We start from the raw sequence: 22,147 nt of genomic DNA, 5'->3' as shown, positions 1-22,147 counted from the left end.
AGTTAGAGACAGACGTCCTGCTCGTCTCCATGGCTCCCGTTTGTAGAACGGTCATTAGGGCTATTTAGCGCTGGCAGACGTTCTGGATAGGGGAGCTATGGAGACGAGCGGGATGCTCCGTCCACCACTGAAGAGTTATGAGCAGCCGGCAGCACGGACTTTACACAGTCAGTGATGCTGCTAGAAGCCAAATCTGTAAGGGTATGTTCACACGGCCTATTTACGGACGTAATTCGGGCGTTTTAGCCCCGAATTACGTCCGAAAATACGGCTCCAAAGCGTCGGCACACATCTGCCTATTCATTTGAATGGGTTTTACGATGTACTGGGCCGACGGTCATTTTTTTTTTTACGCGGCGCTGTCAAAAGACGGCGCGTAAAAAAGACACCCGCGTCAAAGAAGTGCCTGTCACTTCTTGAGACGTAATTGGAGCCGTTTTCCATTGACTCCATGGAAAAACAGCTCCAATTACGTCCGTAATGGACGCAGCGAAAAAATCCTGCACATGCCATTACGTCTGAAATTGCGGAGCTGTTTTCTCCTGAAAACAGCTCCGTGATTTCAGCCGTTACGGACATGTACGTGTGAACATCATCCACTCAAACCAGTTCATAAATGCTTGTTGTGAAAGAAAATGACTTCTGTATCTGTGTTCTCCATGTTTGCTTTTATATTTCCTATATCTTTTTTTTTTTTCTTTTTTATAGGTGTCACAAAAAGCAATTTAGGTTTGTAAAATAAAGAATATATTTCGAACATTATTAACTATTATGTTAATTTCGGTCAAATTCAGTAGTAATGATTATTATGAAGATCAAATATATTTAAGTCTCCTATTCTGGATGTGGCAATGAAATGGGTGTACCTTTAGGGCATATGCATAAAGGGGGGAGTCCTCTGATCAGTAAACCCCTCAATAAGCCTGAGTGGAGAGCCACTGCAAAGAGCGCCAAAGAGGATTCAGTGCAACCAATAATTAACCTGTCGCCCATTTTAAAAGGGGCACCATGGGATAGCACAAGTTTTCTTGTTTTTGTAGCATTGCAGGAGCATCCGTAGAAATCAATGGCTATAAATAGTGTTCATTGGACATTTGTGGTTAGACTCCTGCCAAGGAATTTGTGCTCCCTTCATTCTCATGCTGCAACCCCTTCTTTTTAAGGATCGTGAGTTTTCCAGAAGTTGAACCCCCAGAAAATAAGCGATGGCATATCCTAGATATTTATACTGCCCATTGAATAGAGCCACCCTTGGCCAAGGACCATTTTATTTAGCAATTTAGCCATTGTAGTAATATAAAGGGTTTATCCTACCAGGTCGGCCCCTTTACTCGCCGACGTTGAATAGATTGCTGGAGTCCGGCTTCTTAAAGCGTCCATTGAAGTATTGAATCAATGGGCCAAAGTCGCTTTTAACAGCACCTCTCCTCTTTACCTTTTAGAAAGGTATCTCAAGCATGGGTTCCCCTTTTTGACATCCATATCACCTAATAAGCACATGAACATCGCATGCCCCTCAGTGGCCAGATGTTACATAAATTGAATTACAATCTATAATAAAAAATAAATCCGGTTTACACAATGCTAGCAGAAACGGCGATGTTTTGATGCTTGCTGCATTTATTCTGGTCCCACTGTTTGCTAAGCAGGGGCATGAATTGGTTAAGGGCTCTTGTTAAGAACTGAATATGTCACTTTCCGCATCAGAGAGGAATCATAAACTCGCCATTCCCTAGACTGACGCGAACAATAAATCTAGACAAGAGAAACGGCCACACACACAAAATCAGCTTCAATTTGTCTTTATAGAAATGTTTTCATTTACAGATATGAATGTTACAAAAATTATTTGTTTCCTCCGTACAAGAAACTTGTTGTGTTTCAACTAGAGTTTCCAAGAAAAAAAAAAAAAAGGTAACGGATTAGATCATCTGCCATCTACACTCCGCATTAGGCTTCCAGTACTGCACACTTCATCAGGATGGAACATACTTGTCAAATAACTTGCACTTTACTGCCCTCTGCAGGCTGCAACTTGAACAGCATCGCAAGCACAATAAGTTGCGCAAAGATTGCTTACTTAGTGAGGTCCATTTTTGCTACAGATGTGAATCCAGTATTATGAGAAATGTGCAGTCTATGTACAGGATCGTAAATAAATTTAGATGTAAGCCCCAATGCAAAGACACCAAGATGTCAAGTTTCTCTAAGTCTCCCTCATGCGACCCAGCAGCAGAGCGTTCTCTTGTTTAATGGCCTTGTAATCTTCCAAGATCTTCTGCAGATTACTCAGAGTCTTCTTAGCCGCCTCTGTCTCTATCTGCAGAGAGGAGGCAAAAAGGGTCAGAGGCCTTATTCACACTTGTATATTTTGGTCAGTATTTGTAATACAAAACCAGGAGTGGGACCAAAACACGGAAGAGGTACTAATATTTCCATTATACTTTTTCTTATGTCCCACTCCTGATTTTGTCTTACAAATACGGTTGCAAAATACTGTCCAAAATAAGCAAGTGTGAATGAGGCCTTAAACTGTAAAAGAACTTTGTTATTCCCTCGCCAGTGGTGTTCACCTAGTATTACTGCACCGGTTTGTTAACTACAACTCACAGTATTCCCTGCAAAACTTGACCAATCAATAAAAAATAAAATAAAAATAAATTGAGTGACAGATCAAAAGGCCTGTGAAGGCAGTCCCCAAGCATCCGGATATTAGCCTTTCAATATCTGGCATATGCCCTAATAGACAGGTAATGTGGGGGATGGATCCAGCTCTCTGTCACCTAAAGCTGGACCTATACTCGGCAGAATCAGCCAACGATACAGCAAACGTTAGGGGAAGAAGGATCAGGCATGTTGGATTTCAAGAAGCTCAATGCTTTGATGTAGTGGGAGATAAGGCGCAGCCAGAAGGGTCTAATCATTGAAATAAATATCGGCCATGTTCACGGAGTTGGGTGCAATACAGTAGCGGTCAGCCAACAGCTATTACATATCTACAGCAGCTTTAGCCAAGAGCCCGTCAAGGATTTACATTGATATCTATTGCGGTCTGATTACCAGAGCTCCCAGAAGACCCCCCCCCAACAATCATTATGTCTGAGGGAAACCACGAGGGTTAACAATTAAAAATAAAATAGATTACAATTTACCTGCTCTTCCAAATCACGTATCTCTCTCAAAATGGTTCCCATGTCCTCAATGGTCTGAATTAGTTGACTGCAATTCTAAAGAAGAATAAAGAAAGTGTGCAAGAAATATAAGATGTAATATGGATTACTTGTTAGGATGTATTTGTCGGGGTATCTGGATTGGACCCCCATGTCTTATATCACATCCTCCTGCTAGAACCTCAACATGTCAATGATGAAGGGCCCCAAATCAGCTGTTTGCAGGAGGGCAGCCTAAGGGCCAGTTCACACGGAGGTTTTTTTACATGTTTTTTGACGCAGAAACAGTGTCGGAAAACGTGCCAAAAAAGCCTCTTATTGATTTCAATGAATGGCGGAGGCGTTTTTTCCCGCAAGCGGAGAAACAGGCTCGCAGGAAAAAGGGACATGCCCTATCTTTTGGCGTTTATGATTCTGACCTTCCATTGACATCAATGGGAGGCAGAGAGAGCGTATTTTGCAGCGAAAATCGGCGTGCAGGCAGAGCAAAATCTGCCTCAAAGTTCCAAACGGAATTTTGAGGCAGATTTTCTGCCTGCAAAAAACTCTGTGTGAACCCAGCCTGATGTTTGTGCACAACAGGGACACCCACTGAAATAAATGGGCTCCCAGCCATCAAATGTTTATACAGTATCATCATGCAGTTATCCAGAACCAAGAGCTGCACTAGAGGGGACACAAGCTAGGGATGGTCCTGTAATAAAGGGGTTCTCCGCTTTGGACAATCCTTACTTGTTAGAAAGGACCATTGACAATAAGCTAATCAGTGTCCCCCCCTGCTAGTACGCCCAGCGATCTGTAATTTGTGGGGAAACCTAAGAGTAAGTGTTCAATTTCTCTGCAGCGCCACAACAGGGAAAATTAAGAATTACACAGAGTCCATTCATATCAATGGGTTGTGTATGAAATGCAGGACAAGACAGGTCCTCCAGAGCGAGAGACTATCTTTGTAACCACTCTTTACTCTGGCCAAGAGATGAGGATTCTGAACAGAACCCCCCCCCCCCCTCTATTCATTTACAGTTCCCTAATAGGATATATGAAAATGGGTTTTCTAAACTTTACAGCCCCTTTAAACACGAATCTCCAAAAAAAGCGCTTGAAAAAGGAGTTGGCAAAAGCCATACCTCCTTAGACCTTATTCGCATAAGCGTGTCCGTTTTGCACCCGCAATAAATGTAGTTTTTCATGCATAGGACCGTCAGTGTTGCATCAGTGTGAATTCCGTGTGTTATCTGTTTTTCTCGTCCGTTTTTCTTCTCTGCATTGGTCAGCGAGTTGCATTGGTCAGTGTGCTGTCAGTTATTTAAGCGGACAGCACACGGACGTGAAATATGCTCGTGTGAATAAGGACTTAAAGACAACGTTATTTGGTTAATTAGTCGTTTTATTAGGTGTATTTTAGAACTGCAGTTTCATCTCCACTTCATTCCAGTGCTCATACGTTTTAAATTTTAAGTCTACAATGCTATACGAGGTCTTGTTTTTTTTCGAACTGTGGGACAAGTTTCACTTTTTCCGGTAACATACTTAGATGCAATGTTGTGTTAATGTCTAGAGCAGTGGTTCCCAAACTTTGTCGTTGGGACCCACTTTTGGGCGAGACTTGTTTGGGACTCACCACTACCGTACAAAACATGACGCACAAACAGTGACAATTGTGTGGGGAGGGATGGGGTAGGCTCAAGGAATCCTCGCTGAGGCCCGACTATGGCTGCTGATCGTGGGTCATGTGACCTGACCCATCCATTAATGGCCAACAGAGGCGTAGCTAGCGGTTTAGAGCCCTTAGTGGCCCCCACACAGTATAATGCCCCCATAGCTGCCCCTACACAATATAATGACCCATTAGTGCCCCCACACCGTATAATGCCCCTATAGCTGCCCTCCCCACAGTAAAATGCCCAGATAGGTGTCCCCACACAGTATATCCTCATAACCGCCACCTCACAGTATAATGCCCCACAGCTGCCCCCACACAGTATAATGCCCCCATAGCTGCCTCCACACAGCCACAATAGTGCCTGATAAAATGCATACTCACCTAAGCTGGTTCCCAAGACGGGTGGAGGAGATCCTTCTGCTCCTCTGGCCCGTGAAGTGTGTGGCTCAGAAAAGACCGGCGCGATGACGTCACTATATCGTGCATGTCTGCGCCGAGGCGCTCACGGCCGTCAGCTCCTTGCTCCAGCATTGATTTCAACTGTATCTGCGTCCTGAGGACGCAGATACAGTTGAAACCGGGAGGTCAATCAGTGGCTCGCGAGGCCCTGGAGGTCTTCACACGACCCACCAGGGGGTCACAACACACAGTTTGGAAAACAATGATCTAGAGCATTAATAAATGCAGGCCAAATTTATAAACTTCTGTCTAGTGCAGGATCTAAGGGGGCGGAGCATGACACAGATTCTCTCTTTAGTGTTCTTTGAACCCCTGTGTCATGCTCCGCCCCTCAGGCCTTGCACTGGGCATAATACAGTGTATCAGTTTTGCCTGGAGTGTTTTATTTATAACGGGAGCTCGCAAGCAACAGAGATACAAGCTTCATCATTACATCAGATTACTAATTTTAAAAAGCACAGAACACGTCTTAATTACTCTTGTACCTCATGTAAGGCAGCCAGGTATTTGTAGACCTTTCTGACTGGTTCATCTTTCTTGGCATCCTGCGCAGGAGACACGGAGAACACATCAGTAATGCAAATATAGATACATACACAGGTATGAACAAAAACCAGGGCGAGTGTTCTGTACCTTAAACACAAGCTCATCAGTCACTACAAATGTCCGGTCAACTTTTCCAGTCAGATTATTTATCTCCTTCTGCAGATCTTTAGTGTCCGAAAGGATCTGATCAAAAAGAAAATTTATTTCAGATTTCTCAAACCCCAACTAAAATAATATTCCCTCTCAGGTGTCACCCATGTACAAGCAATGACAGTAAGAGTCTGTGAAGGAATCTGCGGGAGAGCCGTGTGAATCAGGTGCATAGAAAATCCTGAATATTTGACGTATTTTACCCACAAATTGACGTATTTTACTTTACCTTGGTGATGTCTTCCTTTTGCTTCTTAATATTGCTTACAATCTCTAAGATGCGTTGGGTATAGGCAGCACGGGAGACGTCCTTAGGCAGAGACTCATACTCAGAAACCTATATGGGATACAGAGATTAATGCTACCTACAGAGGTAAATATACTTATCTATACAGATGTAGAAGGCGGCAGCCTTGTCGATGCCATGATGTCAGGCCAATTCTGGGCTTCACGGTCTTTGTACATGACAGGCAATGTGTTTTACACTCGATCACAGAGTCGTGGGGACATTTATACAATTTTATTCTTATTACCTGTAGAGTAGTTATTCATACAGGTCTCCAATATAACATCTCCACACACATTCTCCTCACCAGCTGTTTGTACAGGTCTTCCTTGCGTCTGGCTTCATCAGCTGCAGCTCGAATTTTGTCGTATAAATCTCGGACGTCTTTCATCCAGCGTGAAGATTCGTCCTTTCAGATAACAAAATATTAAATCAACCAACTGAAAGAACTTGTAATTCATGTTGATGGACTTTGTAAACGTAAAAGGTAAAAGATTTAAATTGTACAGCTAAACCATGGCCATAAAACTAAAACATCCAGTAGATCAGAAAATCTGATAATTGGGCATCTTACCATTCCCATGCATGCAATATTTTTGGAATAATATTGTAGACCAATTAAAACCAAAATACATTATGTAAGCTTATAAGGCTTAAAAGGGATTTTCCGTCCTCATCCAAAACCTGGCCAAGAGATCGGATGGGAAATGCAATAAAACAATACAAAAAAAGAGGCATTACTCACCTAACACATCCCCCGGCGTTCCAGCGCAGCCCCTCCAGTCCTTCCCACCAAAGTTTGATGACATGGCTGCAGCAGTGATCTGATCGTATAACCATGTGATTGTTGCAGCCAATCATTTGTCTCGGCAGTCCTGTATACCACCGAGGCCTGTGATTGGCTGCACGTCATCGCTGGAGCCATGTCAACAAAATGCGGTGGGGAGGAGCGGCTGTGCTGGAATTGTGGAGGAACTGTAAGGTAAATAATGGCATTGCCCCCCCCCCCCCACATGGTCAGATTTTTGATGAACTCGGAAAACGCCTTTAAGATATAATGAGATGTATTCATGCGTCTAATCAGCACGTAGCATAATATACCTTATCACTGAAGCCCCCCAAAAAATGTCGTTCCCTCTGTACATGCCACAAAAGTGCGATTGGTGGGGGTCCAACTGCTGAGACCGCCACCAATCCTGAGAACGGGTGCGCCTAGCACCTTTGCTGCCAAAGAAGTAGCCATGCATGCGCAGTCCCTATCTATTATTAATCTACAGGAGATATGAAAACAGCCGACAATGTTTACTCAGCTGTTTCCTTATCTCCCATAGACTTTACTGGAGAGTAGCCATGCATGTGCGGCCACATCCCCACCATAAATGGGCCCAGGCTTTTTTAAATTTTCAGGATCAGAAGTAGTCCCAGTGATTGGACCCCCAACAATAATACTTTTTACGGCAAATACAGTGTATATGCCACAACAATGATTTGCTATAAAAGCAAATGAATTTGGGGTGTGCAGACTGTACATGGATGATAAGCCCCTACTGTTCCAATGTCATTTACCTCTTTTTCCTGCTGGAGTTTCCTCAACTCTCTGTGTTCATACACTAGCCGCACACGATGAGACTCCCACTGTCCTACAAGGTTTGCCATGCGCTGGTTACTGCTATCTACCATAGCCTGCAAACAGAAGAACCGTTTAATGGTTTACTGAGAAATTAGGGAAGAATATATATATATATATATATATATATATAGGGTACAGTAACAAAATAGCCATATGTTCATTGCTTATTTATTAGCAATACTTAATGCCAAGAATATACTTGTTTACAAATATCACGACAAAACGTTCTGCAAAGGCTGAAAAATACAGTAAAACAAACAAAAAGTTGACTCAGTACGAATCTTACCCATCTGCATTAAGATGAGAAATTAACAGTGCCCACTGTGTGCCCAGGGGCTCATACATCTGTGGATTGTTAAGCAGCAATCTGTTACTAATAGACCATTAGCAAGGGATTCATAACAAGTGTCATTTACACAAATCTCTGCAAATACCTTCCCTAAGCATTGGATTGGGCTATATTCTTTTGGTATACAGTGTATGCTGCCAGTTGAGAGGTTTGTGCTTTGATTCTACCAGTGACTGGTATGATACTAAAGCAGTCCAAAGATTTTAGATATTTTTTGCCAGCTGGGGGTTAGCAGACCTTGTTGTGAGACGAAAAAGTGGATCAGAGAAGTTGGATTCAAATCTCTCAAAACCTACCGTCTAACCAAGAGATAAGCGACACCATTAAAGGTTCCAAAGTAACATACAGATCAGTGTACTTCAGGTAGCATCACCTAGATATCAATACACCAGGATAAGGTCGTAGTGTCTGGATATCAGTACTCATGGATGAGGTGGTAGTGCCTGGATATCAGTACTCATGGATGAGGTGGTAGTGCCTGGATATCAGTACTCATGGATGAGGTGGTAGTGCCTGGATATCAGTACTCATGGATGAGGTGGTAGTGCCTGGATATCAGTACTCATGGATGAGGTGGTAGTGCCTGGATATCAGTACTCATGGATGAGGTGGTAGTGCCTGGATATCAGTACTCATGGATGAGGTGGTAGTGCCTGGATATCAGTACACATGGATGAGGTAGTAGTGCCTGGATATCAGTACTCATGGATGAGGTAGTAGTGCCTGGATATCAGTACACATGGATGAGGTGGTGGTGCCTGGATATCAGTACACATGGATGAGGTGGTAGTGCCTGGATATCAGTACTCATGGATGAGGTGGTAGTGCCTGGATATCAGTACACATGGATGAGGTAGTAGTGCCTGGATATCAGTACACATGGATGAGGTAGTTGTGCCTGGATATCAGTACTCATGGATGAGGTAGTAGTGCCTGTATATCAGTACACATGGATGAGGTGGTGGTGCCTGGATATCAGTACTCATGGATGAGGTAGTAGTGCCTGGATATCAGTACACATGGATGAGGTAGTAGTGCCTGGATATCAGTACACATGGATGAGGTAGTAGTGCCTGGATATCAGTACTCATGGATGAGGTGGTGGTGCCTGGATATCAGTACACATGGATGAGGTAGTAGTGCCTGGATATCAGTACACATGGATGAGGTAGTTGTGCTTGGATATCAGTACACATGGATGAGGTAGTTGTGCCTGGATATCAGTACTCATGGATGAGGTGGTAGTGCCTGGATATCAGTACTCATGGATGAGGTGGTAGTGCCTGGATATCAGTACTCATGGATGAGGTAGTAGTGCCTGGATAACACATGGATGAGGTAGTAGTGCCTGTATATCAGTACACATGGATGAGGTAGTAGTGCCTGGATATCAGTACACATGGATGAGGTAGTAGTGCCTGGATATCAGTACACATGGGTGAGGTAGTAGAGCCTGGATATCAGTACACATGGGTGAGGTAGTAGTGCCTGGATATCAGTACACATGGATGAGGTAGTAGTGCCTGGATATCAGTACACATGGATGAGGTAGTAGTGCCTGGATATCAGTACACATGGATGAGGTAGTAGTGACTGGATATCAGTACTTATGGATGAGGTGGTAGTGCCTGGATATCAGTACTCATGGATGAGGTGGTAGTGCCTGGATAACACATGGGTGAGGTAGTAGTGCCTGGATATCAGTACACATGGATGAGGTAATAGTGCCTGAATATCAGTACACATGGGTGAGGTAGTAGTGCCTGGATATCAGTACACATGGATGAGGGATACAACATGGACAAATAGGTTTATCAATAAGAATACGGACAGGTTATATTATAGGCCTTATTTACTATCAGGGAAGCTCTTTTGGATGATGCTCATATATCTTACCTGTAACTTGGCGAGATTATTTTCTGCATCCGGCAGTAATTCCACCGCTCTCTTTTTCACTTTCACCACGGTCTCTTTCTCATCACTGTGCTGCTGGAGTTTACCCGCCTCTTCCTCTACCTGGAATACATGTTGTTAGTACACAGGTTTTGTTTTATGTGAACCAACGTCAATGCAGTTCATACCTGAGTGATAGTGAGATGAAGAAGCTTGGTGCTCTCAGATAGGGTTTGGATATCTCGTTCCATATGCTCGATTTGCTGCTGCAGAGAAGACAGTTCTTCCTGCTCTGCTTGTGCATCCTGGAATAGAATTAGGAGGAAACTAAAAAAGGACAACAGCAAATATTTCCAATGCTGGAAACACGTCTCAAACCATTTATCTAGGTCTCCCTAAAATGATCCCTTTCACCTGTAGTCTGTAGTCCATTCACTGACTACATGTTGTTGTAGATCGCAGCCTGCACTTCGGTTGCAGAGCAATACTGAGGATTAAAATGACTAACAGTTCTGCAAGTATTGGACAACTCTTACATGAGAAAAAAATCCAGTAACTTTACAATGTGGAATTGCAATCTAAGCAACTATCTTTTTGTGTATAGGTTCAATAAAGGTGAACCTAATCTTTAAAACAAAAATAGATTTTAAAGGCATTAAAAGGGATTTTCTAGGAGTAAAACTTTGATGCTCTATCCCTAAGATAGGCCATCAATGTATGATCAGTGGTGGTCGGAATGAAGGGGCTGCACACTGGCACAGTAGCCCACCCGTAATTGCAGCTGCGTCCAGTACTGGTCACTTAAAATGGGGTCCAGCTACAGTACCAGGCACAGACACAGTAACGGACGAGTCGTGGTGCCTGTGTAAACAATGAAGGGACGCAGAGCTCCAACATTCTGCTGATCAGTTAGATCCCGGGGGTCAGACCAACATCCTAAGGATAGATCATCAATGTTTTACTCCTGGTAAACACTTAAACCAGTAATACGGAGGCTGGTCACAGAAATAACTTTATGGCTCCATACCTGTGTGTCCTTTTTGGGAAGACTTTCAGCCGCTCTTTGCATCTGTTCTGTCAATACTTGAGGGTCCTAAAAGACAGACAGAAGTTAGTACTCAAAGATGGAATCTGCATTTTATTCTGGATAATTAGTCCGAATGATAGAAATCATTAATCAAAGTTTTCTTTTGTCATATTATTCCTATGTAAAAAATATCTGAAAAAAAATAATTCATAAAGAAAAATATATTTATATACTGTATATGAAAAAAAACAACTAAATAGCAGATTACCTGTTGGTGGGTGAATTTCTGAGCATGGGTGAACCTGGAACCTTTGTTTTGATCCACCCCCCCTTCCACGGAGAAGGCTTTCAGCATATCCACAAGATCTTGCGTGGATGGTCCTGGAACGTGATTCTCAGAAAGCTGCTGGCTGCATTGGTGGAGCTGATCCTGTATCCGTTTCTGCAAACGCTGGCGTTTCCTGCTGCGGTACTCCTGTCAGAGTGAAGAAATGTGTACAGTACTTAGAATAAGTGTCTGTATGGCTGAAAGAGGCTTCCACTTGGAGTCGGTGCAAATCACGCAGAACTAAAGTGACCGGTGTGCAATTTCTTCTGTTTGCCTACATGGGTTGTAGCATAGATAATTAGACTTGGCATTCAGGACTCTAGGAAAATAGGATGACAACACATGTGGAAGGCGTCCATAACCGTGAGATACCTAAATAGAATTTTTGACAACCTAAAAATGCGACAAACAAAAGGACTTATATTTGCTTTTTTTTTGGAAGGGGGAGGGGATCATGTAATTTTTTTCCACTTAATTCCTTGAAAAAATAAAAAATCCCCCGACTGGCAGAGATGCCCTTATACCAACTCACCTCAGGAGACAAACGAGAGGCAAGACCTTGGCTTTTCCACTCAGCCTCCCACTCCTGAACGGCACTGAGGTCAGATGTGTTTCTCTCAAGTAGCGAGGCTGCTAAAGAGTAGGCGTGAGGCAGCTGTGTGCTAACAAAAGGCAGGTATCTCTCCCAATACTCCTTACGTTCTGCAAGCACAGAAGAATTCTAGCAAGTCAAGAGCCTCCCTACAACCATCGGAAGATATGTCATCTGTGCTTCAATCTTACCAGGGGGTATGGATTTGGATGAAGAATCTCCAGCAAGGGACAAGGCTTGCGCGTGAAAACTATGCAACCGGCATAAACTCTTAAAGGAAAGAAAAAGAAAGCCAAAAACACAAATAAATAACTTACCTCATATAAATATATATCCAGTGCACTCTTAAATACCAAGCCATAGTCTCAGTGCATTACCCTGTTCAAATTGCTTAGAAAGAGAATTACACTTTCCAACAAATAAGCCATCAGAATACAGATTACTGTTTATAGCAGCCTGTAGTCTGTCAATGGGATGCAGACTATAGGATATTGAATAGCTGATGTTAGTATTTTCAATCATATATTAAGGAATGACAATTTAATCAACTCCATAGAATATTCTCGTAGGTTTACTACCCTCTTCCGAAAGCCTCATTAGCGCCGAAACACGTAATAGAGGGGCGTTGTGGCCCTGGATCCAGCAGATTTGATGTGACCTTATATTTCAAGTTCGCACATTCATTTGATTGAGCTCCATTTAATACTACAATTCCTCCTGCACGGACAAGTCATTTACTGTATGGCCTAAATTCACCATTGCAAAGCATTTAGATAGGAAGCCATTATAACCTTCTTTTCAGAGCATTTTGTAGAGAATACCATAACACGGTAAACAATATACATTTTATATTCGAAGGTTTTAAAAACAGTTAGAATTTTTTTAATTTATTTTTTTACACATCCTGTAGTCGCTCTGGAAAAACCCACTTGAGAACGTTTTGCAGCTGTTGTTCGGCAAGATGGTGGCAGCCATGGAAAAGAGAGCTGTTGCTTTATCTTGGTGGCAATCTCCCTCTGTAGCACTGCAGATTTACCTAAAGGAATGAAAACAGATTCGACAATCTTTACAATCTCATGTGATTTCTCTTCATTTCACTAAATAATATTGATTTTCTACATGGTATGGAAGGTGCAGAAAGATTATAATAATGGACAACAACAAAAAAAAGCAAGTAAACGTATGGCTGGATCTGCCTGCTATGGCACTTTTCTTTATAGTACTCATAGAAGGAAGAGTGACTTTGTGTCATGCTCCTCCCCCTGTAGCCACCGAATACATACAAGGAAATGCTCAATATGGAAGTTAAACCCCTTACTGACCAGGCCATTTTTCACATTAATGACCAAGGATTATTTTTTGTTTTTTCACTGTTGCATTCTAAGAGTCGTAACCTTTTTTTTTTAAATTTCGTCGACATATCTGTATAAGGGCTTGTTTTTTGCGGGACGAGTTGTAGTTTTCAATTGCACCATTTTTAAGTGCATATAATATATTGATTAACTTTTATTCACTTTATTTTAGGAAATAAGTAAAAATAAACAGCTAGTCCAGCATTGTTTTTCACGTTATAAATTTACGCCGTTCACTATGCGGCATAAATAACATTACCTTTATTCTATGGGTCGGCATTCCAAGGGCCGTAACTTTTTTCTTTTTCCGTCTATGTAGCAATATGTGGGCTTGTTTTTTGCGGGACAAGGGGTAGTTTTCATTGGTAGTATTTTGGGGTACATGGGACTTATTGATTAACTTTTATTTTATATGGTGGGAATTGGAGAAAAAAAAAGGAATTTTGCCATTGTTCTTTGCGGTTTTTTTGTACACCGTTCACCCGGCGGTTTAATTAATGTGTTAACTTTATTGTTTGAGTCGTTATGATCGTGGCGATACCATATATGTGTATGTGTTATTTTATTTTACACTTACTAAATAAAACCACTTTTTGGGAAAAAAAAAAAGTGGGTTTTATTTTTACGTCATAAACTTTAACTAACGGTTTTACTTTTTTTTTGTCCCACTAGGGGACTACACCATGTGATCTGCTGATCGCTTATGTAATGCTCTGGTATACTTCGTATACTGTACCTAATAGGCAGTTGCTGAAGGAAGACCTGGGGTCCTTTGTTAGGCCCCCGGCTGCCATGGAAACCAGACGGCACCCTGCGATTTCTTTGCGGGGGCGCCAATGGGGTGACAGAGGGAGCTCCTTCCCTCTGTCAAACACATTAGATGCTGCGGTTGCTATTGACAGCGGCATCTAATGGGTCTAATAGGTTAAACTGACGGAATCAGAGCGGGCTTCGATTCCGGCAGTTGGGGAAGGAGCCCGGCTGTGTATAACAGCCGCGCTCCTCCCGCTGATCGCGTGGGTACACACGCTATTCAGGATCTAATACCTGCTTGTGACGGATATATCCGTCGCTCGTCGTTAAGGGGTTAAAGGAATATTTTCTTTTAAATAGAACTGGGCTACAGATTAGGAGTAGGACACAGCGAGATTCTGCCTGCTTGTACCAATACTTGAGGGGGCAGGGGAGGGGATGATCATTTAAACATCATTTATCACCTAGTCTCAGGGTGATAAATGCTTGATCGGTGGGGGTCCGACCGCTGGAATCCCCAGCGATCACGAGAACGAGTGTCCCAGAGTCCCCTATGAGAATAGAGCAGTACTTCACAATGCTCGGCTACCGCTCCATTTACGGTATATGGGATTGCCGGAGATAGCAGAGTACAGCGCTCGGCTATCACCTTCAGACCCACAAATTATGTTTATGGAAAAACCCCTTTAACACTCATCCAATTAAAGCTGAATTTTAAGTTTACCTCCGTATAATGTATGAGAGAAGTTTTGCTTACATCATTTCCTACACACTGGAGCAAATTGCCAAGTGATGTCAAAAAGGAACTAGATTAGATATTTACACATGTAGTCAATTGGTTTCGGCTCTACTCCAGTACCTGCTGGTTGATGAGCATCTTCATGGGAATGTCTTGGAAGTTTCTCAGCCAGGAAAATCAAAAGTGCTCGAATATCCGGCTCGCTGCTGTATAGAAAAGTCTGGTAACCGACTTCCCCAGTATATCCCAGGTCCTGAGTGATACAAAGAATAAAAAAAATTATTAACTACAATCTGCATTATATACAATAGACACAGCCCTTAAATGGTATATAATGTAATTGAACTGCCACATGTATTGCCTGAAGACGAGCGTCCAGCTATGGAGGAAGGGGCATAAAGTATCTGTCTTATGTAGCGTTGCAGCACTTCACATTAATGTGGCTCTAAAATGTCCACCATTAAATAGCAGTAAATAGCACAAAAACAATATAAAGTGTGCGATAAACAGGATATTTGCTCTGTCACATTGAGGGGGGTGGGACAGATGAGCAGTTTTTGATCTAATAACTCCCTAACATTAAGACTCTTGTTTACTGTCTTGCAAAGATTTTTGGTCTCTTCAGTTTTGAAGATATGTACATGTAGACATAGGCACAAGTGGCATGTATGAACTCAAGAAGTCTTGAACTTTTATTTTTAGGAGGTGTTGTGCTCCTTAAGGTGGCCGTACGCCTTTGATAGCTGCCAGCCGAATGCTCGTTCGGCTAACGACTATTCCTCCAGACCCCCCGTACACATGCACGTTCGGCACACCCGCATACACATTGCTTGGTCAGTCAAGTCTAATAATATGGGCACCTTAGGGCAGTGCTTAGGTCAGACTAAACCACAAGCATGAACTTTGATGTATTTTTTTTTTTTTTTTTTACAAAACTTTGAATGCAAAATTGCATGAAGGCGCCCATGATTGTAAAGTACTGGGTGGCGTTTTCACATTGTGGCAGGTATCCACTTCCAGAAAAGTGTATGGCGGTATAATACGATATTTTTTATTTTATCATGTAGGTTGTGTGTTAAAATTTTCCCAAATGGCAGCAAAAGAGTGAAACAGGCGTATTTATTTAAAGGGGTTATGAAGACAAGCCTTTTCATTCATGTCCTTTAGGAGTGTCATAATAAACAGATGCCGTAGATATAGTAACCACAATATAATGTATAACCAGCCCATACTAATTCCAGCCGTCATTGCAATTATATGCTCTGCCTCTGAACTTCAGCCTGTCCCTGTATTTTACCAAAATGTCCCCACTCAGCTCACCTGACAGGCCTGCGCCAGGCTGGTGCCTATACGGAAGCGAGCCGACATCCCTGGGGGCAGGATGTGACTGAGGTTGGATCCCACAGACGGGTTTATTACACGCAGACATCTCACCACAGCTTCAACTATGAGTTCAGTGTTGAACTGACGGACACTCTGGACCTCTTCTGGGATTTCTCTGAAGAAAAGAAAGCGAACGAGAGAACAAAATCACTTAATACACGGAAAACAGTGTAAAAAAAGTGGAGTGGTTTCTATAGCGACCAATCAGGAGGCTGCTTTCATTTTCCAAAGGGCCAGTGAAAATTGAAAACTTGAATCTTATTGGTTTCCACTGTCAATTCCTTCGCCTTTCCCTTGTACTAGTTTTGACAATCCGGTCACATATAGAAACTTATCGAGGAAGGGTCCTCGCTCAGGGACCCCTCAAACCAGAGCTGAGCGATGCTAACACAAATTGTCTCTTGTACCTTTTAATAGCCGATATGTATTACTACATCTACCTTGCAGCGGCCATTGCAAGGGAAACTGCATGGCCAGCCACAGCTCCACCCGCCCAGAGGTTTCAGATGCCAAACCTGCGACAACCAGCTGATCACCGGAGCAAAGGAATCATCCTTACCAGTGCTCAGACACTTACCCATCAAACATTCTAGATGTCATCACCAAAGTTTTCTATTACAATGTTTTTGGACCAATAAATGTAATTTGTATCTCTTATTAAAATAGCTGCTCGAAATATTAATTCTAAATTATTCCCATGTTTAGCCCTTTAAGAATACATAGATTAATAACTTCCTCTACACGCTGATAGCTGAATGGCCTGTCATGTGCCTCCACATTCAACAACAGTAAACATGATTGGTCAGAGCCCTCGCTGAAGTCTACAAGCTCCACCCACAGACTCATTCAGAAATAGACAACCCATTTCGCCTAATTAAAATTTCCTATCCTCTGCTAACTAAATGTTTGGAACCAAACTGAACATCCCCTTTAGGCCAGGGCTACAAGGCCCGACACACAGATCCACACAACCAAAATCGCTGTGTCGCCCTGCCTGAATCGCAGTAAGGAAAGTGAATGTGGCCACGTTGCGACCCGCAGGTTGCTGTGACATTCACCAAAAATCCAATAGGTTCGGATTTCTTGCGAGTCCTGTTTCACGCTAAACTGTGGGTCGCTACATGGCCACATTCACTTCCATTAACTACGATGTAGGCAGGGCAACACAGCAACCTGTGGTCGTGCGACCTGTGTCGTGGCCAACGTTGCTATGTAGCCGTAGCCCTAAAGAGGCTCTGTCACCACATTATAAGTGCCCTATCTCCTACATAAGGAGATCGGCGCTGTAATGTAGGTGACAGCAGTGCTTTTTATTTAGAAAAACGATCTATTTTTACCACTTTATGAGCGATTTTAGCTTTATGCTAATGAGTTTCTTAATGCCCAAGTGGGCGTATTTTTATTTTAAACCAAGTGGGCGTTGTACAGAGGAGTGTATGACGCTGACCAATCAGAGTCATACACTTCTCTCCATTCATTTACACTGCACTAGCGCTATATCGTTACTGCAGTGTCCTGATAATGAATATACATTACCTCCAGCCAGGACGTCATGTGTATTCAGAATCCTGACACGTTTGAATCTTTTCTGTGAGATTTCCAGCAAGGCAAACGTAATCTCGCGAGATTACGTTTGACTTGCTGGAAATCTCACAGAAAAGATTCAGAAGTGTCAGGATTCTGAATACACATGACGTCCTGGCTGGAGGTCATGTATATTCATTATCAGGACACTGCAGTAACGATATAGTGTGTTTATGTGGCGGCACATAGCGCTATAACTATATCGCTAGTGCAGTGTAAATGAATGGAGAGGAGTGCATGACGCTGATTGGTCACTGATTGGTCAGCGTCATACACTCCTCTGTACAACGCCCACTTGGTCTAAAGTAAAACACGCCCACTTGGGCATTAAGAAACTCATTAGCATAAAGATAAAAATCGCTAAGTGGCAAAAATAGATTGTTTTTCTAAATAAAAAGCACTGCCGTCACCTACATTACAGCGCCGATCTCCTTATGTAGGGCACTTATAATGTGGTGACAGAGCCTCTTTAAAGAGCTTCCCCGTGTCACCGTTTTTTCTCGTGTCCTAATCACGGTTGGCTCATAATATATATGTAGGAATGCATCAGTCACACTGTAGGAAAACATTGTGGTTGTGGCGGTAATACTGCAATTTTACCACCACTCTGTTTTGGACCCATTCCTGGTTTACTGATGAAACCTACTGACCAACATGCTTCCATATGCCCTTAAATAATAGAGGGTCCCCTGATCAGAACCCCTCTATTAGTCACTGGAGGACAGCGAGGGGTCGACACGGTTTCCCTTTCAAAGACGTGAATGGGGGCAGGAGAGTGCCAAAGAGGGCAGAGATCGAGCAAGGGACAATATGAATTAGCATTGCTGCAAATTGCATCTTATGGATAGAACGGTGTCCCGAAGTTCTTTATGATCCTGGCGTAAGTTATTTTTTTATTCTTCCAATCTGGTTATATAGGACAAGGACAAGCATGTAATGGGACGGTCCTGAGTTATAAGCAATGCAGGAGGAACGGACCATGTGATCAGTATTATCTCCATCATAGGAGCCGAACAACGAAAATGATGGCAGTGATGGATCCGTCACATGACAGACTAGGGTAACTATAATGGGGTCCTTTAGGTTACAGGCATTTTAGCCGACAAAATAGTACTAAATGCGGTGCAATGCAGATGTGAATAAAGTCTAAGGCTACGTCCACGCTGCATTTGCAGTATATGATCGGGGTATGCGCTAAAAAGCTCCTGGCACATACGCCAAATGTATCCATAGGGCCTAGGGCTGGTCGATTATGACCTAATCAAAATCACGATTAATTGAACATGTAACCTCGATTACGATTAATGAATGTTTCTTTAGACCACACCCCTTTTGCATGACACGCCCCCTATTTGCATGCTACGCCATTTAATTAATATTTATCCCCTGAGCCTGCTGTATATAATATACCTCCCGACACTGCCCCCACACAGTATATTGCCCCCATAGTTCTCTCCACACAGCATAATGCCCCCGTAACTGCCACCATAGCTGTTTAATGCCCACATAGCCCCAATAGTGCCCAGTCCTAAAAGGCCCCATTTACCCAACATTTGCCAAAAGAGCATCCTTTTGGCATGTATTTGGGTGTAAGCACCATCATACCTGTTATTTGCATCTACCTATTACAACTGTTTCCAAAATACTGAGGGGTAAAATTTTGAGACTCGCACAATCATATTTATCAGCATTATAGGGTTTGCCTGCAATAGACCCATTATCACATGTCCTACTATGGGATGTTCAGATAAGAAAAAATAGGGCTCCCGCTTCAGGCCCCCTCTTTTAGCTAAAGCGCAGTTCTTGTCAGTGGAGGACAGAACGGCTCAGGTTGAAAATCAGGAACATGATGGCCGTGTAATATAACATGTAATATGTCCCACTGCAAAATTTGTTTCTAGCGGGTGGTCTCGGGAGCTAGACCCGTAGCAATCAGCTAATCGCCACCCACAGATCTCTGATTAAAGGGGTTGTCAGTGATAAGACAACCACCTTAAATGGGTCATCCCATATGGACCACCCCTTCTTTAAATAAAAACCTGCTGGCGATTAGCTGATTGTCGGGGGTCTGGTAGATAAAACCCCGGATCAGCTGTTATTGGCTAGGAAATCTGCAGGGAAAATGTAGTATTTCATGGTGTTTATTCAAATAATTGGGCAACCATGTAATACATGCTCACACCAAGTTCTTCAGAGCGGGAACGGTTTCCTAGCAGCTCTCCACTCCGGCTAATTGAGAAGGGTCCCGACCTGCGAATCCCCCTCTATGACATTCATATGCCCTAATATTGAATTTAGATAGGGGTTATCCGAGTGGCACAACCAGGACCTGTCACCTCTCCTGACGTCTATTTTAGTAAATACTTGTTTTCCCCATGAAACAACAATTCTGGAACATATTTTCTTAGAACTCTGCGTTGTGCCGTCCCTCTGTTACACCTCCGAGAAATTTATGAATAAATTGACAACTGGGTGTTACAATTCTCCTTGTCAAAGGGGCGTGTCCATACACCGTATCACTCTGTCAGCACTGATAGGACAATGTCTGTGCAGGGACACGCCCCCAACTGGCAACCCCCAGTTGTCAATTTACTCAAACATTCCAAGGAGGAATAGCAGAGGAACGGCACAATGTAGAGTCACCGGACGGTATAGTACATAAAAATGGGAGCACAGAATAAAGTCATGAGATGAATTTTTACACCATGAAGGTGACAATCCACAATGAAGGAGTCTGTCACATCACAGTATCAGACTATGATATATTATGGGGGTGTGAGTACACATATGAAAATCACATTATAATACAGGAAGCTATGTAGGCATGATCACGTATGGACATCACGCAATGAAACGGTACCGGATGAAGTTATTAAATATGACAGCCCCATGACAACCCACGACAACAGTACAAGTATAATACATTATAAGGGCGTCAGTACATATCTAAGTCATATGACAATCCATCATGTAGGCAAAAAAATTCACATGATTATAAGGAAGGGTGTACATAGGGCTGAAGGATGACTGGGTAACCTCATCAGAGTCACATGATTAGATGGTACATAATGAAGGTGTAACTACATAAAAAAGTCACATGACCTGAGCCATGATGAAGGTGTAGCTGCAAACCGATCACATGATCTTCCCTGATGGCTACTTACGTGCCACAAGTCCTCAGCGTGTGAATGAGGATCCGGTCCACCTCCTCCATGGCAGTGTCTCTGTATAGGATAACGGCGTGCCCCCTGCCTCTACGTCCATATACATTGACCTATGTGAGAGCAGTCCTTATAATGCCATGACTATGAGGAGGCACCGTCAATGTATCGGGGTATGTGGCTCCCTGCAGCTGACAGCTCGCTTCCTTTTCCCTCAATACAGTCTGCCTTTCACACTTACTACAGCACACAGGAAACAGCTCACCTCCGGACTACACGCCCCACAATGCAACGCATTGATCATTCGCTACACTCCCCATTCAGAGAGGAGAATTTCCCCATGACCGGAAGTTACTTCGTGCGCGGTTCTTGGGGCTGCGCATGATGGGATATGTAGTCCAGAACGTAATACTGTGTGACATGGTTGATGGAAACGTTATATGCAAATGGATGTAAAAAACCTACGGGTTCGTCATGTTGCCAGGCAGTCCTTCAGGTTTATGTGTGAAATTGCCAATTCTTGATTTTATGGCTAACCAAATTAACATCACTGTCCACATTTACGTCCGTAATGTACGGAACGTAGTTCGGCCGGAAGACCCGGACCGAACACGGTGCAGGGAGCCGGGCTCCTAGCATCATAGTGATGTACGATGCTAGGAGTCCCTGCCTCTGCGTGGAACTACTGTCCCGTACTGTAATCATGATTACAGTACGGGGCAGTTGTCCGGCAGCGAGGCAGGGACTCCTAGCATCGTACATCACTATGATGCTAGGAGCCCTGCTCCCTGCAATGAGTTCGGTCCGGGTCTTCCGGCCGAATTACTGGTCGTGTGAACCCAGCCTAAGAAGTAATACAGGCAAAAGCAGCCAATTAGATTGCTTCTTTTATTTTCAGACCTGCTATGGAAAAATGAGAGCTGAAAGCTGTTTGGTTGCTATAGGCAACTGTTTTTTTTTGTCTGCACTAGGTTTTACACATGGTGCCCAGTCGGGCAATGGGTGGGTTGCGATGTTGCTGGTAAACACTGTGTAGTCCACAGACCAGCATTAGTTCATAAACTCGGGTACAATATTATCTG

General features: G+C 43.1%; 2 protein-coding genes across 7 annotated transcripts in view; one reads left to right on the top strand and one right to left on the bottom strand.

The window, feature by feature from the left end:
• Positions 1-1,786: 1,786 nt before the first annotated feature.
• On the bottom strand, positions 1,787-21,704 carry CCDC22 (CCC complex scaffolding subunit CCDC22). 3 transcript variants are annotated; one of them, XM_075835283.1, is made up of 17 exons: positions 21,531-21,704; positions 16,258-16,435; positions 15,058-15,190; positions 13,023-13,129; positions 12,285-12,363; positions 12,034-12,203; positions 11,442-11,648; positions 11,174-11,239; positions 10,335-10,451; positions 10,150-10,269; positions 7,841-7,957; positions 6,582-6,683; positions 6,218-6,325; positions 5,926-6,021; positions 5,778-5,837; positions 3,153-3,227; positions 1,787-2,320 (listed from the first exon to the last, which is right to left on the bottom strand). In XM_075835283.1, exons 1-17 carry the CDS (start codon positions 21,623-21,625, stop codon positions 2,207-2,209), a joined length of 1,944 nt encoding a protein of 647 aa, XP_075691398.1. In that variant the 5' UTR covers positions 21,626-21,704; the 3' UTR covers positions 1,787-2,206. The 3 variants fall into 3 exon arrangements, with proteins under 3 accessions (XP_075691398.1, XP_075691399.1, XP_075691400.1); XM_075835284.1 differs by lacking the exon at positions 21,531-21,704 and adding an exon at positions 21,069-21,410; XM_075835285.1 differs by lacking the exon at positions 21,531-21,704 and adding an exon at positions 16,898-17,026.
• CACNA1F (calcium voltage-gated channel subunit alpha1 F) overlaps positions 21,446-22,147 on the top strand; it is an 86,230-nt gene continuing 85,528 nt past the window's right edge. For all 4 annotated transcript variants that reach the window (XR_012850302.1, XM_075835282.1, XM_075835281.1 and 1 more), the window contains exon 1: positions 21,446-21,532. The gene's annotated coding sequence lies outside the window, so the exon portion shown is untranslated. The remainder of the gene's footprint in view (positions 21,533-22,147) is intronic.

Source organism: Rhinoderma darwinii, chromosome 8, assembly GCF_050947455.1.
Source record: "Rhinoderma darwinii isolate aRhiDar2 chromosome 8, aRhiDar2.hap1, whole genome shotgun sequence".
NCBI lineage: Eukaryota > Metazoa > Chordata > Amphibia > Anura > Rhinodermatidae > Rhinoderma > Rhinoderma darwinii.
The sequence above is the reverse complement of the archived record's forward strand: the minus strand, read 5'-3'. Positions and strand labels throughout refer to the sequence as shown.

What these genes read in the sequence shown, in the direction of transcription:
- CCDC22 (XM_075835283.1), bottom strand. Translation starts at nt 21,625, where the DNA reads ATGTGGACAGTGATGTTAATTTGGTTAGCCATAAAATCAAGAATTGGC. An exon ending in CCTGGCAACATGACGAACCC is followed by an intron (nt 16,436 to 21,530) that starts GTAGGTTTTTTA and finishes TCTTTTCTTCAG; the next exon opens with AGAAATCCCAGAAGAGGTCC. An exon ending in AGAAATTCACCCACCAACAG is followed by an intron (nt 11,240 to 11,441) that starts GTAATCTGCTAT and finishes TCTGTCTTTTAG; the next exon opens with GACCCTCAAGTATTGACAGA.